The sequence below is a fragment of the Arvicanthis niloticus genome, chromosome 22 (genome assembly GCF_011762505.2).
Source record: "Arvicanthis niloticus isolate mArvNil1 chromosome 22, mArvNil1.pat.X, whole genome shotgun sequence".
Taxonomy (NCBI): Eukaryota; Metazoa; Chordata; class Mammalia; order Rodentia; family Muridae; genus Arvicanthis; species Arvicanthis niloticus.
The window spans coordinates 49,794,386-49,814,178 of NC_133429.1; the positions used below are offsets into that span (position 1 = coordinate 49,794,386).

A 19,793-nucleotide genomic window follows, 5' to 3' on the forward strand; every position below is an offset into this window, starting at 1 on the left:
CAAAAGTGATAACACACCAGACTCATACTTAGAAGGAGGTATTACCTGAATTCAAAGAAAGGTTTTTAGGAGGGAGAATTGGCTTGTTTTTTCTATTTTTTCTGATTTTCTGTGTTTTGTCTACATGTATGAATGTGTCCCCTGAAAGTACTGGGGGTTGAACCTGGGTCCTCGAGAGGTGCAGGCAATTCTCTGAACTGCTGAGCTGTCTTTCTAGCTCCCTGTGTCTGTTTTTTTGGTTGGTTCCTGCAAGGGAGTTTAAGCTGGTTTCTACTTCAGCACTGCTGCTTCCGCCCTGAGTGCTAGATTGTAAGTACTGCACCACTGTGCTCAGTTCTTCAGCTTCTCTAATGTAGTCAGCAAGAACCCTATTTCTGGGTTATAACCTCAAGTTCTGTCCTAGGTAAAAATTGGATTTTAGGGTTGGAGAGATGGCTCATCAAAGTACTGATTGCTCTTCCAGAGGACCCAGATTCAATCCCTTAACTCCTTCCTGTGCTGGGTGATCTGACTACATCATACATGCATGAAGGCAAAATATCAATGCAATAAAATTTAAAAACTTTTAAAAATTGGGGTTCAGGCTGGGGATATGGCTCAGTGATTAAGAGCACTGTCTGTCTGCTCTTCCAGAGGTCCTGAGTTCAGTTCCCAGCAACTACATGGTGGCTCACAACCATCTGTAATGAGATTTGATGCCCTCTTCTGGTGTGTCTGAAGACAGTGACAGTGTACTCATATAATTTTTTTTTTTTTGGTTTTTCAAGACAGGGTTTCTCTGTATAGCCCTGGCTGTCCTGGAACTCACTCTGTAGACCAGGCTGTCCTGGAACTCAGAAAAAATGCGCCTGCCTCTGCCTCCCAAGTGCTGGGATTAAAGATGTGTGCCACCACCGCCCAGCAAAAAAAAAAAAAAAAAAAAAAAAAAAAAGGGTTTCAAAGATGGGAATGGCTGTGGAAATAGGTTGAATAAATATAGGTCCCAACCTTAGTAGTACCCCAACAATACACAGTGACTATCATTTACCCCAGCTCAGCTTATAGGCAGTGGATCATCTTACATCGCAAGATGAGTATGGTATAGTGACTGTTTTGAGAAACACCAATTTCATATAACAAAGTTGTGACCTGGGTACATAGCACTGTGAGCATTTTGTTCATGGGTGTAATCATGAACCCTGAAAACGTGTTAATACCTAATATGTAGAGTAAGCTTTACCATAATCTATATAACAAATTCTGGGTTAGCATTATACAAAGTTGTAGGCATCTGCTAGGGGTCCTTCAATGTGTTTATCATGGGTAATGAAAACTACAATGGAATTTTATTTTCAAGAATTACATGGGTTCTAGAGGAATGCAGGAATTGATCAGTGTAGATATCAATATTGTAAGATGAGTTGGTGAGGTAATTTTCATCATAAAATTGGTGATGTTTCCCATTATGAACTTCAGGGTACTGTCACTTGTGGTTACAAATGTGTGCCAACTAGACCTGACTGAAAAATTGCATTTCACAGGGAGTATCATTTGGATAATATGATTATCAACCAAGAAAGATAGTGCCAGAAGTTTAAAAGTCGGTTTGTTCAGAAAGCCAATTAATGCTATCTCAACCAAAGCTGATCACTTATTTCTGTTTTTGTATAATTTTAACAGGTCTGGTTTCAGTAAAGAGTGAGCCAGGGATATAGCTAAGTGGTAGAATGCTTATCTGGCCCTAGGTTCAGTTCCCAGAACCGGTCGAGGTAAGAAGTCAGGAGGTTGTTGCAGGAAAACATTAAAAATTAACAAAATTAGAAGGTGACAAGTGTGAGCACAATGGACTTTTAAATGTGTGTGTGCCTGGTGTATGTGTGTGTACCATCTGTAACTCAGTTCCAGTGAGCAGATGCCATACGACCTGTGGACATTAGCCATGTATAGTACACACATCCATACTACAGTCAAAACACATGCATAAAAATTAAATACTTTTAAAAGTCTTCATTCCCTGTGTATGAGTGTTTACTTGCATGTATGTATACCACATATATACCTGGTTTCAAAGGTGGTAAGACTACATCATGTCCCTTGGTGCTGAATTGCAGCTCAAAGTCTCCCTATTGGTACCAGAGACCAAATCCTGGGCCTCTGCACAAGCAGCCAGTCAGCTCTCAACACTAATCCATCTCTCCAACCCCTAAAATAAAACTACCCCTAAATGGCTCAGAGTTAAAGAGTACTGAGTACTTTTCCAGAGGATTGGGGTTTAATTACCTGCACTATATAACTAACTCCAGTCCTAGAGGATCTGGCACCCTCTTCTGACTTCAGAGAGGACAGTGTGTGCAGACAAACCAGCTATATGCATAATTTTTAAAATCAATCTAAAGTAAAACAATTACTAAAATTAGTTAACATGTATGGACTATACACCAGATACTGTTTTTGATTTTTTTAACATACAATTCTGTTTAATGCTTAGAACAGTCCAATGAGATTATCCCCATTATTGGCCCTTTTATAAGTAAACTGATAGAGAAATTGTCTGATGATACCTAGTAAATAATAAGATCAAGGTTTTGCCCTGGTCTGGCTCCTGTTTTCCTTGTGCATTCTAGCTGAACCATAGAAGCTTCTGCTCTAGATGCAGAAAGACATATGCATGACAATAGTCTCAATTAAAGAGTTTGCTTGGAAGGGCTAGAGAGATGGCTCAGCAATTAAAACCACCGACTGCTTTTCCTTAAAGGACCTGAGTTCAATCCCAGCACCGCCTACAACTGCACAACTGTAACTAAGTTCCAGGGGATCTGACACTCTCACAAAGATACATCCAAGAAAAACATGCACATGAAATAATTAAAAAAAAAAAAAAAAAGAGCTTGCAAGGCAGAAGCATGCCTGAACCCTGTGAGTTTAAAACCAGCTTGGTCTATATACACACTGAGACCCTGTCTCTAAAAAGAAAAACAGATTTTTGAGCTGGGAATGGTAATACGCATCTGTAAGTCTCGAGATAGAAGTAGGAAGTTCGGAGTTTCGGGCCAGCCTTGTTTCTATAACAGTAAATTAGAGACCAGCAGGGCTACATAATGAGACTGTTTTAGTCAGTGTTCTGTCCCTGTGAAGGGAACCATAGCCAAGGCAACTCTTATAAAAGGAAGCATTTACGTGGGAGCTTGCTTATAGTTTTAGAATGTTAGCCCACTGTCATGACAGGAAACAGACTGGCATGGTGCTGGAGAAGTCGCTGAGAGCCTTAGAGCTCACCCCTACCTAGTGAGGCTCTTTCCAACAATGTCACCCCAACTCCAATAAGACTATGCTTCCTAATCCTCAAACATTTCCACTTCCTGGGAACTAAGCATTCAAATATACGAGCCTATGGGGTCATTCTCATTCAAATCACAGATACCCTTGCCTCAAAGTTGGGGTGGGGTGGTAGAGGCCTAGAGTGGTAGCTCAGGAATTAAGAACACTTGATCTTGTGGGGTTCTGTTCCAAACATCTATGTCAAGTGGCTCACAACCATCTGTAACTCTCATTCCAGGAGATCTGATACTATCTTTTGGCCTCCTAGCCCAAAACACTCAAAGCACCCATACACATTAACAACAGAAAGGGTTGCTGTGCAGCCAGGCAAAGCACAGACATCTTTTTTTCTTCAGGGTGTCCTTACATATTCTTGTTACTACAACACTTGTGATAGCAGACAGAGGCAGGGGAATCTTACATTTAAGATCAGCTTGGGAGCCACAAGCTGTCTCCGAAAGTGGATGAAGCTAGAGAAATAGCTCAGCGGAGAGTGCTTGTCTAATATGTGTGAAGTCCCAGGACCACAAACACGCAATGTCCTAGACTTACATACAGACCATTCACCATTCGACTTATTTTCCACAATGGAATGAGTTCCTACTTGTTAAATTCAAATGGGTTTAGAATGTTTACATGACTTGAGATTCTTGAAATCCCTTAGTTAATTTACTTATTTTGAGACAAAGTTTTACTATGAAGCCTTGAGTGCCCTGGAGTTCCCTATATAGATAGAGCCTGGGTTGGCCTGCCTGAATAACAGTGTGTGCCGCTGTGCCTGGCACTTGTTTGTTTTGGATGGGGTCTCATGTAGCCAGGATGACCTTGAGTTGACGATCCTCCCACTTTTACAAGTACACCTATTTATTTGGAGGACGGCAGACATGGAAGTAAGAGGACAGTGTGCAAGGATACAACTCAGACCATCGGCTTTGGTAAGATTGTTTAGTGAGCCATCTTCTCCAGCTTCCTGGATCCTAGTTTCACTTCTCCAATGTTGGGCTTATAGGCACGTGTCACACACCTGGTTTTATGAGTTTCAGTGCTGTACCCACAAAGTATTGACCAACTGCCCTTGTTATCTTACTTTTTTATTTTTGGAGGGGAGGGGCCATGCTAGTGGTGGGTGACCAAACCTAGGGAGGCAGAGAGGAAGATCATGGAGCCTCACTGACAAGCACTCTGACAGTAAGCTCCAGGTTCAGTGAAAAGACTTTGTCTTAAATATAACCTGGGGTGGGAGTGACAGCGTACATCATTAATCCCAAGATTTGGGATTCTGAGGCAGATAAATCTCTGTGAGTTCAAAGCCAGCCTGGTCTACACTGAGAGTTCCAGAACAGCCAGGGTTATATAGTGTGGTCCTGTCTCAAAAACACCAAAATAGTGAATAAATATGGAGGAGAAGGGCTGGAGAGATGCCTTAGGCCACTGGCTATTCTTTCAAAGGATTTTATTCCCAGTGCACAGAGGAGACTTGCAACTGTCTATAACTTCAGTTTCAGAGGATGTCAATGTCCTCTTCTGGCCTCCAAGGATAGCACACATCCACATGGTAGAAATACATGAATGCAAAACAGCCATATACATCACTTACATAAACAAGGTGGAGAGTGCCTGAAGACGACCCCAGGAACCGACCTCTGCATTCCCAGGACAACACTCTTAACATTGGTCTACACTCTCATCTTATCTCTACTGAGACAGTTTCTTACTACATAGCCCCGACTCTGATTCAAGTTGATTTGTATGTGGGTTTTTTTTGTTGTTTGTTTGTTTGTTTGTTTGTTTTTGGTTTTTCGAGAACTCAAAAATCCGCCTGCCTCTGCCTCCCAAGTGCTGGGACTAAAGGCGTGCGCCACCACTGCCCGGCGATTTGTATGTGTTAGTGTTTGCCTGCATGCATTGTTTGCCTGGTGCCTATGAGGCCAGAGGAAACATGAGTGCCCTCTAGAGGCCAGGAGGTGGTGTTGGATCCCTAGAATTACAGGCCGTTGCCAGCTTAACGCTGGTCCTCTGCAAGAGCAGAGCAGTGTGTTTTTATCCACTGAGACGTCTCACCAGAACAGCCTCTTGATTCTTTGCATCACATCCTTGGATCTTATTATTCACCTGCCCCATATTTTTTTCTTCTACATGCTAATCAAATGTTGACTTTTTTTTTTTGGTTCTTTTCTTTCTGAATTTTATTTACTTATTATTTAGTGTCACCGAGTGTTATCCAGTGACTTTAAACTACTGCCTCCACCTCTGAAGTGCTAACATTACAGGAATGCAACACCTTGTCCTGCATTGGGCTCACTTCCTTAGCAAGGTTATTAGATATTATGTTAGTAATGGGAAGGCTGAGACAACACGACTGCCTGAGTCCAAAGAATGTCTGAACTACAAGAAGACTGTTTCAACAACACATACATATTATTGCTAGGAGGAGGATATGGGTGCTTTCCTTTTTTTCCTGCTACAGCCTTAGCTCTCCACTGTCAAACGGAGAAACTTTCATCATCATGCAGAAAAATGGGAAGTACTGAAGGATGATGGGAAGTAATAAGGTGCAGTACTACAGCTATGTGTGTTCTCATAGGAAGACTAAGGGTTTCCTTTTTAGAGCTCCACCCTGTCCCCATTGTCGCTGAATAAAGTGAATATCTCAGGCAAGGATGTCATTGATTCTTTGACTTTCCATCCTAGAGCAACACACACTTCTGGCCAGCCTCCACTTTCATTCAAAAGTCCTCTGAGCCCTGGCTTGGGCTTCTTCTCACTGTAGGGTTGTCCTTTCACCTTATCTACAACCAAACTGAAGGAATTCGGTTTCAGGCAAATGTTCACTTCGCATGTTCTTCCTTTCTACTTTGCCTTACAGATTTCTGCACACATATCACAGCCTATGTCTATTACTTCTGACCTTCCATTTTGTGTTTGAGACAGGGTCTCAAGGGGCTTAAGTTGGCCCCTAGAACTCTTGACCCTGTACCTGTTCTAGAATTACAGGATTCTGCCAGCACGTCTGCTTAGGGCAATTTCTTTACATGATTAGGTGACTCAAAATTACCCCTCGAGTGTTATAAATAAATAACCTTTCTCCTCGAGTTTGTTGAAGGATGGGTTGCTTTAGTTTCTTTCGTTGCACGGATTTAAATGATAAAGAGGCTCCAGGTTTCGGATCTGGAAAATTCCACCCTCACCGCTGTCGAGGAAACCCCACGTTTTGGAGCCACAGAAGGGTCCTGACTTTCAGGATGCCACCACTCCACTTCCGCGACTGTCACCTAACTTAAGGTCCAAGGACAGTCAAAGACCGCCTAGAGAACACATTCAACGGAACCCCGCCCCTTTATTTCAACGTAGTTCCGCCAAAAAACCCTCTCCTACTGACGTTTCTATGGCCCAATTAGGTGTCGAGGCTTAGAGGGCGGCTCCTCCACTTAAAACAGTGATTTTTAGATTGACATCAGTTTAGACCAATAGATGATGAGCACTGAGGTTTTTACCCTATAGGAGCGTCAGTGATGATGACGAACAGCAAGATCATCCAATGACTGTGGCCACGGCGGAGGCTACCCCGCCCCAGCTGCAGGACCGGCGGCCGGGATCGCTGCGGCTCTCAGTCTCCACCCGGACTCCGCCATGTTGAGTCTTGTGGGGCGTGTGGCCTCGGCCTCGGCCTCCGGGGCCTTGCGGGGACTCAGCCCTTCGGCGGCGCTGCCACCGGCGCAGCTTCTACTGCGAGCCGCTCCCGCCGGGGTCCATCCTGGTAAGCGCCTTCCTGGAGGAGGGAGTTCGGTTTTTCTCCCCATGACCTTGAGCTTGGGCCTAGCGGATCCGTGCTCCATAAGGATCCCGGGGCAGCGGACTACTGTCCAACCGCGGAGTGCAAGGACAGTCGGCCGTGGGAGCGTTGATCGAACCACAGTGTCCCATTTTGTGACGTTAAAGTGGCGGGCAGCTGCCTTGACCTTGAGGTTCTGATGGAGATACCAAACTCAAGAATAATGGCGGTTTTGTGCACGAGGTTGGGAAAGCAGTGCGGGCGGGTTCCGGATTGCAGGGTGGCCTTTTCCACGAGGCTCCCTGTCTTAAAAGAGACTTAGTTTGGGCTCAACTAGCCTTCTCTTGGGGGATAAATCGGGGAGTCCGGTGACCTTAAGATGTCCTAACACCAACGCCATCCAATATCTTTTTGTCTGCTAGCCAGAGACTATGCGGCGCAGGCGTCTGCGGCCCCAAAGGCAGGCACCGCCACCGGGCGAATCGTGGCAGTCATCGGCGCCGTGGTGGACGTCCAGTTCGACGAGGGATTACCACCTATCCTAAATGCCCTGGAAGTGCAAGGCAGGGACAGCAGACTGGTTTTGGAGGTGGCCCAGCATTTAGGTAAGTAGGATTTTTTAGGGGTGGTAAAGCGCTTATTAGGCTTAAATATTGTAAGATCTGTGCCATCTCCCTTCTGTGATGACTTTACCAAAATGACTTTCGTTCTTCTGAGTTTGCTGAAGCCACACTCAGGTCCTGAGAGAGGGAGGCTTGTTCTTTTGATCACCCTTCATTACATACTGTCAGATTTTGTGCTTAACCTAAACGTCTTTATGTCTTCATTCTGTTTGACAGGGGAGAGCACGGTCAGAACAATTGCTATGGATGGCACTGAAGGCTTGGTTAGAGGCCAGAAAGTACTGGATTCAGGGGCACCAATCAAAATTCCTGTTGGTCCTGAGACCTTGGGCAGAATCATGAATGTCATTGGAGAACCTATTGATGAGAGAGGTCCTATCAAAACCAAACAGTAAGTTCCTCTCATTGCATTTGTGAATATGGGAACCTTTTCTTGCAGCTTTACACAGTAGGGTAATAACTGGTAATAAAGCAAAGTTTTCCTATAGTAATACTTCAATTTCTGTTGTATTCAGTTATCAAAAGTAAAGATAGAGACGTTTGGATTGCTGAAAACTTGCTACATTGAATCCCCTGTTAATTATTTAAAGCTTGTGTTCATGGCGTACATTATGGTTTCTCTAAAATTTACAGGTATATCAGGAAAAAGGATTGTTCTTGACAATTTTTTTTTAATTCTGAGAGTTGGATGTTCCATGACAGCTTACGTGGACAAGATTAGACTTGACTGTCAGCAGAGACTAGTGCAGCTTTCCAGCATGGTGACTTAGTACTGATCCTTCTCTCCCTGAACCTTACAGATTCGCTCCCATTCATGCCGAGGCTCCTGAGTTCATAGAGATGAGTGTTGAACAGGAAATCCTGGTGACTGGCATAAAGGTTGTGGATCTTCTGGCACCATACGCCAAGGGTGGGAAAATCGGTAAGTTGGTTTTTGGTGCATTTTCCAAATGCAGTAAAGGATGGAAATACGTCTTTTGAGTGTGTTCTGACAGACAGCCTTCAATGGTGATTAGCTTCTGACTTTCGTTCTTCTGAATCTGCTGAAGCCAGTTGCCATTCCTGAGAAGGGGAAAATGGGCAGAGCTGAACATTTTTTGGAGGCTGTTTAATTTGGGAATGCAGAGATCTGAAATACTTCTTCCTGACCCAGGACTCTTTGGAGGCGCTGGTGTTGGGAAGACTGTGCTGATCATGGAGCTGATCAACAATGTTGCCAAAGCCCACGGTGGTTACTCCGTATTTGCTGGTGTTGGTGAGAGGACCCGTGAGGGCAACGATTTATACCATGAAATGATTGAATCTGGTGTTATCAACCTAAAAGATGCCACTTCCAAGGTGAGCTCTATTCAGAAAACTAGTGTGTTATATTTGATGTGATGGGGCCCCAGGTTCTGTAATGCTTCCCTTTCTTATCACCATTGTCCAGAACACCAATGTATAATTTCTTTGGTGTAAGATATTTCTAGACTTCAGTTTTGATAAGTAATGCAGTTCTTTGAAAGCTGATTTGAAGGTGTGAAATGGAAGCCACTCACATATCTCAGGCAGAAATTATTTTCAGCATTTTGAATTTTCATGAAATTTGCAAACATTGGCATGTAGTGAGAGACCCCATTAGTGGTGTGTGTCTGTCTCTCTCTCTCTCTCTCTCTCTCTCTCTCTCTCTCTTTCTCTCTCTTTCTTTCTCTCTCTCTCTCTCTGACTGGGAATGTTGGATTTCTATGTGGTTTCCTTATTACTTGTTGGCTTTTCTGACTTGTGTATGTTCTACAGGTAGCGTTGGTATATGGGCAGATGAACGAACCGCCTGGTGCTCGAGCCCGGGTAGCTCTGACTGGTCTGACAGTTGCTGAATACTTCAGAGACCAGGAAGGCCAAGATGTCCTGCTGTTTATTGACAATATCTTCCGCTTCACCCAGGCTGGCTCAGAGGTATGTGAAGCCTGGAGGCCTGGTTTGTTAAGCCAGTTGGGCATATTAGAAGGAAGACATAGACACTCAAGACCCTTGTTCTTTACTTCTTTCTTTCAGGTATCTGCCTTACTGGGCAGAATCCCTTCTGCTGTAGGCTACCAGCCTACCCTAGCCACTGACATGGGTACAATGCAGGAAAGAATCACCACGACCAAGAAGGGATCTATCACCTCAGTGCAGGTAAGGAAAATTAAGTGGATAAGGATTTCAGTTGGTAAAACAAACCCAGGGAGATAATGAAACCATATTATATTTTGGGTTCATGGTTAAGAATGCTTTTAGCTCTTCAGGTTGTTCAGTACCATGTCAGATGGCTCACCTCACATCTGTAACTCCATCTTCAGGAGATCAGGTGCCTCTTTTGGCTTCCACACAGTGAAGGTAAACATACTCAGTCTGGGAGGGAGAAGGACAAACACCATGTGCTGGGTGAAGTGGCGCTCACACGAGGCAGAGGCAGGGGGGTCTCTGAGTGAGGCCAGCCTGCTCTAGGTATAGTTCCAGGACAACCAATGTTTCAAAGACATAAAACAAATTCTTGCTACGTCTCAAAAGGGGCTTGCTTATTTGCTTATTTACTTATTTACTTATTTATTTGAGGGGGCTGTTTGAGAAAGGGTCTCATTATGTAGACTTGCAGTGTTTGTTTGGTTTGCCTTGGAACTTTTTTTGATATGTAAACCAGGCTGGCCTCTTATCTCAGAGATGTGTCCACCTGTCAGGGATGGGGATTCAATGTGTTCCTGCCTACTCCAAGGGTGCTCTTAATTAGGAAGAGTTGGCCAGTTAAAATCATGTGTAAAGTTATGTACTTGCATGCTAGATTGTAAAGGTGAAGTTAGAAACAAATATGTTTATTATTATCTGGGCCTGCTGTTACATACATACACCTGGGATCTTACATACATACACATGGGAAACAGGCACCAGGATCAGAACTCAAGGCTATTTCCAGCTGCATAGTGAATTCCTGGCTAACTTGACTACACGACACTGTTTCAAACCAGGAAATGGGACAGTCCTCAAGTAATTCTAAGGTACTGACTGGTGCTGGAGAGATGGCTTAGTAGTTAAAAGTACTTTCTGTAGGCAGGTGGTGGTAGCCCACAGGAAGCAGGGGCAGACAAATGTCCAGGTTTGAGGTCAGATGGTCTAGAGCAAATTCCAAGACAACTAGGGTTACATAGAGAATCCCTATCTTGAAGGGGGGAAAAAAAAAAGGTACTTTCCCAACACCTAATGGTGGCTCACAACCACCTGTAATTGAGTTCCAAGGATCTGCTGCCCCTCTTGTACATTCTGCAGGCTCCTTCATGCATATGGTGCACAGTGGCAATGAACCTCTCCTGTGGGTTTTCTGACATTAGATATGCGTAGCTACTCACTTTCTACTCAGCTTGGTTTCCCAACATAGCAATCCTTCTGCCTCTGCATCCTAAGTTGGGATTATAGACAGGAGCTACTACATCTAGCTTTCATTGTTATCTTGCTTGTTTGTTACATATTCCAAGGCACACAACAAGCAAAACAACAATGCTAAGCAGACCTTACTAGTAGACATGCACCCTCATGGTCATATTAACTTAGCTACTGCAGTGCAGGAACATCTGCTAAGAGCAGAACTTACAGTAAAGTGTTAGCATAGTATGCTGACCTAGATAAGGGAGTCCATAGCTTAATCTAGTCCCAGGGATGCCAAGAAAAAAAAGACTTTGATTTTGAGAGGGGGGTTTGAAAAGGGCTGGTTTAAACAGGACGAAGTTGGGTTGCTACTGATGTCTCCTGGGTTCTTGACTCATGTTAGGCTATCTATGTGCCGGCTGATGACCTGACTGACCCTGCCCCTGCAACTACCTTTGCCCATTTGGATGCTACCACTGTGCTGTCCCGTGCTATTGCTGAGTTGGGCATCTATCCGGCTGTGGATCCACTGGACTCCACCTCTCGAATTATGGATCCCAACATTGTTGGCAGTGAACACTATGATGTCGCCCGAGGGGTGCAGAAAATCCTGCAGGTGAGTGAGGATCTTTCTCCGTGGGGTCAATGGCCATTGAATTGTAAGGAATTTGAAAACTATAAGACTAGACTTCTTTTTCTAGACTAGATTTTTTTTCTAGTCATTTGTGTGATGGAGGAAAGTTGAGAATGGATTGAAACTGTTAATAAGGTGTCCCTAGTTTCAGGGTACTGTACTTCACCCTTAGAATCCAGTTGTCAGCCTGGCAATAGTGGTGCACACCTTTAATCCCAGCACTCAGGAGGCCGAGACCAGCCTGGTCTACAGCAATAGTTCTAGAATAGCCAAGGCTACACAAAGAAACTCTGTCTCCAAAAAAAAAATCAGTTGTTTTCTAATGTAATTGAATATGAAGAATGAGACACCAACCTTGGTTGATGGCCGCCTGGCACTTGTGAAGAAGTGTGCACTTGACTCTGTCCTTCCATCTGGCTTTTAGGACTACAAGTCTCTCCAGGATATCATTGCCATCTTGGGTATGGATGAACTTTCTGAGGAAGATAAACTGACTGTGTCTCGGGCAAGGAAGATACAGCGCTTCTTGTCTCAGCCATTCCAGGTCGCTGAGGTCTTCACAGGTCACATGGGAAAGCTGGTGCCCCTGAAGGAGACCATTAAAGGATTCCAGCAGATTTTAGCAGGTGAGGGTTTTTTTGTTTTGGTTTTTACTTCTTATTAAGCCTAGCCATAAAACCTATCTTCTCATTCTAACATAATGGAGTGATGCATACCACCTACCTTTTTTTTTTTTTTTTTTTTTTTTTTTTTTTTTTTTTTTGGTTTTTTGAAGACAGGGTTACAGGGTTTCTCTGTATAGTGCTGAGTGCTGGCTGTCCTGGAACTCACTCTGTAGACCAGGCTGGCCTCGAACTCAAATCTGCCTGCCTCTGCCTCCCAAGTGCTGGGATTAAAGGCCTGCGCCACCATCGCCTGGCTCCGTCTACCTTTCTTAAAGGGGCCATCACCCTGCCTTCCATTAACTGTCCCATGTCACTGAGTTGAAAGTGAAAATTTTAACTCAGGTGCTCCAAATTATGGCTTTTTCTGTGTAGAACCAGCTGTCCTGCAACTCTGTAGACCAGGTGTTTTTTTAAGTGCTTGTGTGTCTTGAGTATGTATGTGCCATCCCATGAGGGGTTAGATGCCCCAGGAGCAGCCAGTGGAGGTAGAAGAGGTGTCAGGTCCCTGGAGTTACATACAAGTTGGTAGAGCAGTAGTCAGTGTTAAGCTACCTCCTCAGCCCCAAACTTACATTGATCTAGTACATCTTGTCTTAAATTCCACATATACTGCATGAATGCAGAAACTGGATACATAATAAATCATTAAAAACAATTACACTTGGAAGGGGGTGGATATGGTACACACCTTCAGTGCCAGTGCTCCTAAGTAGCTCTCTAGGGTCTTGAGTTCCAGGCCAGCCAGGAACTCATACCCCAACCCCCCAAAATACCCAAAAGTAAATTTCACTTGGAAGTCTATGAAAAGTTTCCTTGCATGAAAATAATTCATCCGACCGACCAGTGGGCTCCAGTGGTGAGGTGTTTGTACTGCTTCTTACTAACGACGTCTTCCCCTATGTAGGTGACTATGACCATCTCCCAGAGCAAGCCTTCTACATGGTGGGACCCATTGAAGAAGCTGTGGCAAAAGCTGACAAGCTGGCAGAAGAACATGGGTCGTGAGTGGCCCTTTAGCCAAACTCAGCACTCTGCTCTGACCTCTCCATGCTGAGAGCTCAGTTTTCCATGTAGGCCACACAGAGCCTTGATTGAAGATGTGATGTTCTCTCTGAAGAGTATTTAAAGTTTTCAATAAAGTATATACCCCTCATTTATGTCTGTTTATCTTGTTTCTGAACAGCTTACAATTGAGTTCACGGGCCAAGTTTAGGATAAAGTCATGTATGTTAGAAACAGGATTATCAAAAGATCGATTTATTAATGTGATTCTGTGGGCTTTGTGTTGTTTCATAAAAGGCCCAGCTTTGTTTTTTAGGATAAATTTTTGGTTTTTGCTCCAAATATCACTAAACTGTTTTCCCCCTGGGGAAAATAGATGGACTTATAAAAGAGGGATTAAGTTTTTAGGAAATGTTGAATATCTGCCACAATTGAGGGTCTTGTAGGCACTCATTTTTTTAGAACGTTCCTAATACACTGTCAGACATTTGAACAAGCCTAGCTGTGCATGTTTGTGTTTGAATCTGCAGGGCAAAGAACATGAGGCCTGTTAAGATTCCTTATGAAAATTTTGGAAGACTTAAATGGTGTTACAAAGACCAATTTTTATAGTATTGCCATTGGGCTTTTGAAAAGCAGTACTTCATAAAATATGTACCTTAGTGTACACTATGCTAGGATGTATTTTGTGCCCTACAACGGCCTCTTGTGGAAGCGTTTGAGACTACAAGAACTGCAATCTCACCATTTTGAAATCTATTAAAGGCTATTTGCAAGGAGGTACTGTCATCTAATGGCTATTTACCAAACGAGCTGGAGCTGGCCTGGGGCGGAGCTTGCATCTATAAGTTCCACCTTGCAAGGTTGTCCACTTAGGGTAGAGCAGGGACAGCTGAACTCCCAATTCTGAGCTCCCTGTGACCTGAAGGCCCTGGGAGAGGTTCCTGAGGTGGAGTTTAATGTCCATCTGTCTATGACGTCCTTGGCTCCAGTCCTTCCCGTGTCAAGATCAGGACAGAAGGTGGCGCCTCTGAGTTGCCTGTGCTTGGTAGTTTGCTCTCGGAGCTTGGGTTGGGGGAAAATGCTGTTATGGGGGTGGGGACACCTACTCCAGATCCTGACTGGAGTGGGCAAAAAGCTGGGTGAAGACCTAAGAGTACATAACCGGTTACCTCTTTCTGCTTTGTCACCCAAATACAGACTTGGAAACTGATATTTTAAAGGTCATTTGCATCCCGGTGTTCATGTTCTCTAACATAAAGAACCTTTTTCTCTCGCTAGCTGCAACTCTTTGTTTCCTTCATCCTTTACTGTCCCCTTCAACCACAGTTCTAAAGTACTAATATAGTTCTAACCTTCCTCCATATTTCTCCTGGTCGGCCCTGTCCTCGCCTCCTCCCTCTCTCCACCCAATGAAAGCCCCGCCCTTCCCTCCTCCCTCCCACCCCAGTCTGTCATACAGGGACATCACCCTACAGCAGTTCAGGCTGTGTGGTTCGCAGGAAGCATACATTAGCTTTTTGTGTTTTTTTTTTTTTTTCGAGTTCCCAGCCTATAGTTGGGCAGGATCTAACAGTAGCCTTCAATTAAAGCGAGACCCAAGGACAGTGAGAAGCCGGGTCCAAATCTGGAGTCCCGCCAGCCTGACATGGGTAAGTATGATAGCTGCCCCTGGGAAAGGCCTGAGGGATGCCTAGCTCCCTCCCTGGCTGACTCAGCAGGGGTGGGGCCTAACCTTTGCTCTTTTGGGGGGTGAAGGAGGGGAAATGGACTGTGGGGGACACGGGGCTTAGCTGGTGAGCATGAGATCTCCTAGCATTGGCAAGCTCCAGCTCTAAGGAAGAGCCTGTGGTTGTATCTTAGGTTAGGGCTTTCTTCCTCACCCTTAAAACACCCCCCCCGCCCCAATTTAAGTGCAGAGATTCAAGTAGTATTTTACTGTATTCAATACTAGTCCAGTCTCAGTCTTGTAAGAGATGCTTCCCCTCCCTAGTTTCTCTCAGTGTTTCTTCCTCCCCCCCCCCCCCCGACTTTAACCCACCACCAGGTCGAGCAGCTGCTTCCTGTTGCCCCAGAGGTTGCTGCAAGGGTGGTGGTGGTGGTGGCTGGGGCGATGAATAAAGCCGATTCTCAGCCCTGCATCAGCCTCATTATCCTGTTTCGGATGGCCTCCACAATATTCAGAGGGTTGGCAGGACAGGCAGAGAGCGTTTTGCCTTTGTGGTTTCCTGATTCCAGATCTGTACAGCTGTAGTACGGATAGGGCCCAGAGAAGCATGTTTACCTAGCAGGGCGCTGTGCGTGACCCCGACATGCTCGGCCTTGAGCTCCCTTTCCGGCTCCCCTGGGCCTCCTTGAATCTTTGTGGCTCCCACTGTCTCCCCAGCCTCCTTTGTGAATAAGTCTTAGCTGGCGCTCCGCGCCGGCAAAGAGAGCTCTTCAAGTACTCCAGCCCAGACCCACCGCTGTCCCCAACTACGTCGTAGAAGTTTCCGTCTTTTCCTGCATCTGGGATCCTTCCTGGTTCTGGCCCCTAGGAGACGCCACCCGCCGTCCCCTCCCCCAGCGGAGCCTTCGCGACAGCCGTCCCTGAGCGCTCGTCCTCACCCGGGTGGCTCCTGCCCCTTTAAGCGCCACCTCCCCCCCCACCCCCCCGCCGCCGGCCTCGGGCTGGGGGAGGAGGCGCCGCCGCCCGGCTCGGCCACCTGCGACGCCGCCGCCGCCCGGCCCGGCCCTGCTTCAGGTGAGGCCCGGCATCCGCCTCCAGGCCCGGGGTCCGGTGCAGGGCGTCCCCGTAGCCGCGTCCTCCCCTGGGATCCAGGCTCTGACCTTCCCTGCGCCGGCTGCCCTTGCTCTCTCCCCCGCACTGCCTGCTCGCCCATTCCTCCCCTGTCCTCTGCGCCCGGGATCCGGAGGCTTCTCACGCCTCTCCGCCATCCTCTCCCGGGAACCCCTCCTATTCCAGCCTCGGATCTCCCCTCCCCCGCGCCTCCGTCTCCAGAAAGCTCTCCCGCGGTCTGGGTTTTGCCTCCTCTTCTCTGGAACTAGCGCTTTCCCACGCCATCCTAACCCGGGGCGGGGGGGTGGGGATAACCGCCACCCCAACCCCTCCGGGTCGTGCGGGGGGTGGGGGGGCGACGCACGGTACAGGCGCTGTCCGCCCGGCTCCGCTCACCATTCAAGTTCAGCTAAGTCCCACCTAAAGCTTTTCCTGCGGAGTTTGGGGTCCGACCCGAGCACCGCCCCCTGATCTCGGTGGGAAGGCCCTCGGCCGGGCTGGGGCTGGCCCCTCCCCCTAGCCCTGGCGCCGGGGGCAGCCGCGCTGCGGGAACCTTGTGATACTCAGCTTCAGCGGCTGTTGCGGCAGAACAGACTGGGGCTAAATCTCTAAGGGATTTGGGGTGCTGGGTAAGGCAAAGGAAGCCCGACCTTCTCTATTTCAGGGAAAAAAAAAAAAACCACAACGACCTGTCACTGTCTTATGTGTTTACCATGGAGCTGTCCATTGGGGAATTTGGAGACTAAATTTGAGGGACACAGACCCACTTGGAGAAGGGGAGGGGTTATATTCCTTTTGGCATATTATGAGAAAATCTAACCTTACTAAAATACATTGAGATTGTCTTGTCCCAACCTGAGTGCCGAAAACAGACCAATGGGGATTGCTACCGGGCCGAGAGCAGTGGCTAAGGCGTGATCGGTTCAGTCAGCGAGTGGGAGGTCTTTATAATTACCCTACCTTCAATAGGGAATACTCCTTCCGCCAACTCCAGCTGAGCCCCGTGCTTCTTCTCTAGTGCCCCTGCCTCCAGAATTATGAAGATGGGTGTCGGGGTTTGTCTTATACTATTCTGAGTCACAACTAGAGGTGCTGGGAGGGGCACTCTGTGTGTGTGTGTGTGTGTGTGTGTGTGTGTGTGTAGCCTGTGGTGCTCAAGGTTGGATGGATGTCTGGGGTGTCTGAAGTGGAAACGGAAGATACAGCTAGGATGCATACCGCCATCTCATAGCCCCAGCTATCTGGCTCCAGAGTGGCTGGCACGATGGCAGCTGACCCAGAGTCAGGAGGAGGTACAGCAGGAACAGGGAGAGTGAGGGGAGGGTGGCAGGTATTTATCCCCACATCATTTCTCATCATCCTCTGGCTTCTTTCGAGGGAGGTTCAGCCTGTTCCTCAGATACTATTCTCACAAGTTGCTAATAAAATGACCGTTGGCCCCTCTCTCTCTTTGGAGTAGCTTCTTGAAGGGAGGCTTGCTGGCTAACCAGCCACATTGTATGGGATTGACAAATGCTTGGGGACACATGGGGTGAAGTCTGCCTTTTGTTGTTCAGATTTGGCATGGGGAGAGGGTCACAAGTGTTGTATGTCAAGACATCTGGCAAAAAGTAAAAAGCTCTGGGGCGTATTCCCAGCCCACCTTTATCCTTTAGAGAGCAGGGACAGATCTCAGCCTAGGTCGGGTAGAGTGATAAGAAGCCCTTCTCTACCAGATGGGGAAAACATATTATGCCCTGTTTTTCTCTAAACCTTGGTGGTGTTCTATCTTACCCTTTTCTTGACTGGCTCAGGGCTGAGTTTGGGCCTAAAGGTTGCGGAGGAGACTAGGCCTGGGGCTCGGAAGGGGTGGGGACAGTGGGGCACAGGAGTAACCGGCTCTTCCGGAGCCAGCAGTGGGTGTGTGTGGGTGTGTGGTGGTGAAGCGAAAGGGCGTGGCCACGGACGTCTGACTATCTCAGGCTCCTCCTCTGCGTGCCCTGTCTTGAACTGGTTAGCCACTGGGTGGGAGGAAGATTCATCTGCCCTGGAAAAGGAAAAAAAAGATAGCAGTTTTCCTCTACACCTTTCTCTTCTCTTCCCTCTCCTGCCATAGATGCCAGTTCCAACCTAAGCTTTTTTTTTTGTGGTGGTGGGGTTACACGTTTTTTTTTTTTTTTTTTTTTTTTTTTTTTTTTTTAGCATAAGTTTACTTCTTTCTCCAGGGCGTTGAGGTTAGTGGGCTATTGGAAGGATGAAGTGTATCCCCCAGGCGACCTATAAATGTCCTTTTGTTTTTGTTTTTTTTTTTCCACACATTCTCACTATGTAGTCCTGACTAGTCTGGAACTCAATTTGTAAACCAAGGTGGCCTTGAACTCACAGGGCGACCCTCCCATCTATGCCTTTTCAATGTCGGAATGAATTACAGGCGTAGACTGTCATGACTGACTTTATAAACTCATTTTGACATTTTGTTTTTACTTGTCTTTTACTTGAAATTTTGTTTTTATTTGTCTCCTCCTTCCCTTGGTAATCTACTTACCTCAGTTGAGGGAGAGGAACCCTCTGCTTAGCGCGCATTGTTGGCTTATCTAAAAGAGATCTTCCTTTTGAAGCCTATCTTGAACTATTTATAATGATGGGTGGGTTATGTCTCCCACACTCAGAATCCCTTTCTGGGGTAAGAAACCCACATCAGACGGCTGATTTGGCTTTATCATACTCTGTCCATACCCAGCTTTCCAATCTCCTGGGATCCTCCAAGAGAAGATATTTGTTGACACCTCCGAACCAGCCAGAATGTCATTATCCTGTTTCTGTCTGTCCCTCTTTTTAAGTATTCAGACTTAGCTTTGCATAGTTTAGGCAATTGTTTACATTCTAGAATTACATTTCATGGAGTCGAATGGGAATCATGAAGCTAGAAGTCTTGAACTGTAAGGAAGGGGAATGAAGCCCTTCTAGTCCATATTGTATCTAATGTATGACTTTGAACAAGTCAGCGAGCTTCTGTGGGTCTTAATTTCTTCATCTAGTAAGTGAGAAGTTGGAATTTAAGGAAAAAAAAAAAAACAAGCTGTAACACACGACACTGCTTCCCATCTTGGGTCCCTGCAGTACACATTTAGGTGAAAGTTAAGCTGTAATTCCTTTGTAGGTTTCCAGTTCCCCAAAGAACACTGCTATGTAGCTAGTTAGAAAGGTATGGGAACAGAAAAATAAACATTTGGGACATTTTGTTGGTTATGTTACTACTTATCTTCTACCCTTTGGCCACATTTAGGCTAGACTCAGATCTTGACTGTGTGGAGCCAGAGCCAAGTCTCCTTTCCTCATGTGCAGGAATCTCCCCAACGACCAAGGCCCTGCAGATGACACCAGGAAAGCAGTGATCCAGGCAGGACCAGGTTGTCCCTACAGGACATAGGTGAGTAGAATTGTGTTTCTCTCCATCTCTGTAAAATCGCTCCCCGAGTATCAACTTCCACTTTTTCACCATCCTGCTGAGGAAATAAACAGCCCCGAAATTATCTTCCAAACGGTTAGGAATGCAGCAGCTGCCTTTGGTCCTAGAAATGTGTTCTAGTAGTTAAGGTTAACCCTGGGATATGGCTCGCCTTTCAAATTGACCTGGGTGAGGCAAGACTCCAGCCCTCAATGA

The 19,793-nt window shown here is 46.1% G+C and overlaps 2 protein-coding genes and 2 non-coding genes across 16 annotated transcripts in view; all 4 read left to right on the forward strand.

The window, feature by feature from the left end:
• The first annotated feature begins 6,673 nt into the window (after positions 1-6,673).
• Atp5f1b (ATP synthase F1 subunit beta) lies at positions 6,674-13,522 on the forward strand. Its single transcript, XM_076920570.1, has 10 exons — positions 6,674-7,054; positions 7,492-7,674; positions 7,909-8,083; positions 8,493-8,614; positions 8,846-9,030; positions 9,469-9,627; positions 9,727-9,849; positions 11,474-11,686; positions 12,129-12,330; positions 13,274-13,522. Exons 1-10 carry the CDS (start codon positions 6,928-6,930, stop codon positions 13,372-13,374), a joined length of 1,590 nt encoding a protein of 529 aa, XP_076776685.1. The 5' UTR covers positions 6,674-6,927; the 3' UTR covers positions 13,375-13,522.
• Positions 7,744-7,819, forward strand: LOC143436530 (small nucleolar RNA SNORD59). The gene has a single exon (XR_013106494.1). It is a non-coding gene; the product is annotated as a small nucleolar RNA SNORD59 (small nucleolar RNA).
• On the forward strand, positions 8,692-8,763 carry LOC143436529 (small nucleolar RNA SNORD59). Its single transcript, XR_013106493.1, has one exon. It is a non-coding gene; the product is annotated as a small nucleolar RNA SNORD59 (small nucleolar RNA).
• Positions 13,523-14,850: 1,328 nt separating the features above from the next.
• Baz2a (bromodomain adjacent to zinc finger domain 2A) overlaps positions 14,851-19,793 on the forward strand; it is a 39,333-nt gene continuing 34,390 nt past the window's right edge. For 3 of the 13 annotated variants that reach the window (XM_076920577.1, XM_076920572.1, XM_076920582.1), the window contains exons 1-2: positions 14,851-15,023; positions 19,416-19,559. The gene's annotated coding sequence lies outside the window, so the exon portion shown is untranslated. Of the gene's footprint in view, positions 15,024-16,041; positions 16,115-19,415; positions 19,560-19,793 lie in introns of those variants that run through there. The other 10 variants (XM_076920583.1, XM_076920584.1, XM_076920586.1 and 7 more) reach the window with 6 other exon arrangements.

Excerpts from the sequence above, each read along its gene's own strand:
- Atp5f1b (XM_076920570.1), top strand. The coding sequence starts at position 6,928 with ATGTTGAGTCTTGTGGGGCGTGTGGCCTCGGCCTCGGCCTCCGGGGCC. Across the intron at positions 7,675-7,908 it reads GGAGGTGGCCCAGCATTTAG|GGGAGAGCACGGTCAGAACA; the intron begins GTAAGTAGGATT and ends TCTGTTTGACAG. Across the intron at positions 9,628-9,726 it reads TCACCCAGGCTGGCTCAGAG|GTATCTGCCTTACTGGGCAG; the intron begins GTATGTGAAGCC and ends TCTTTCTTTCAG.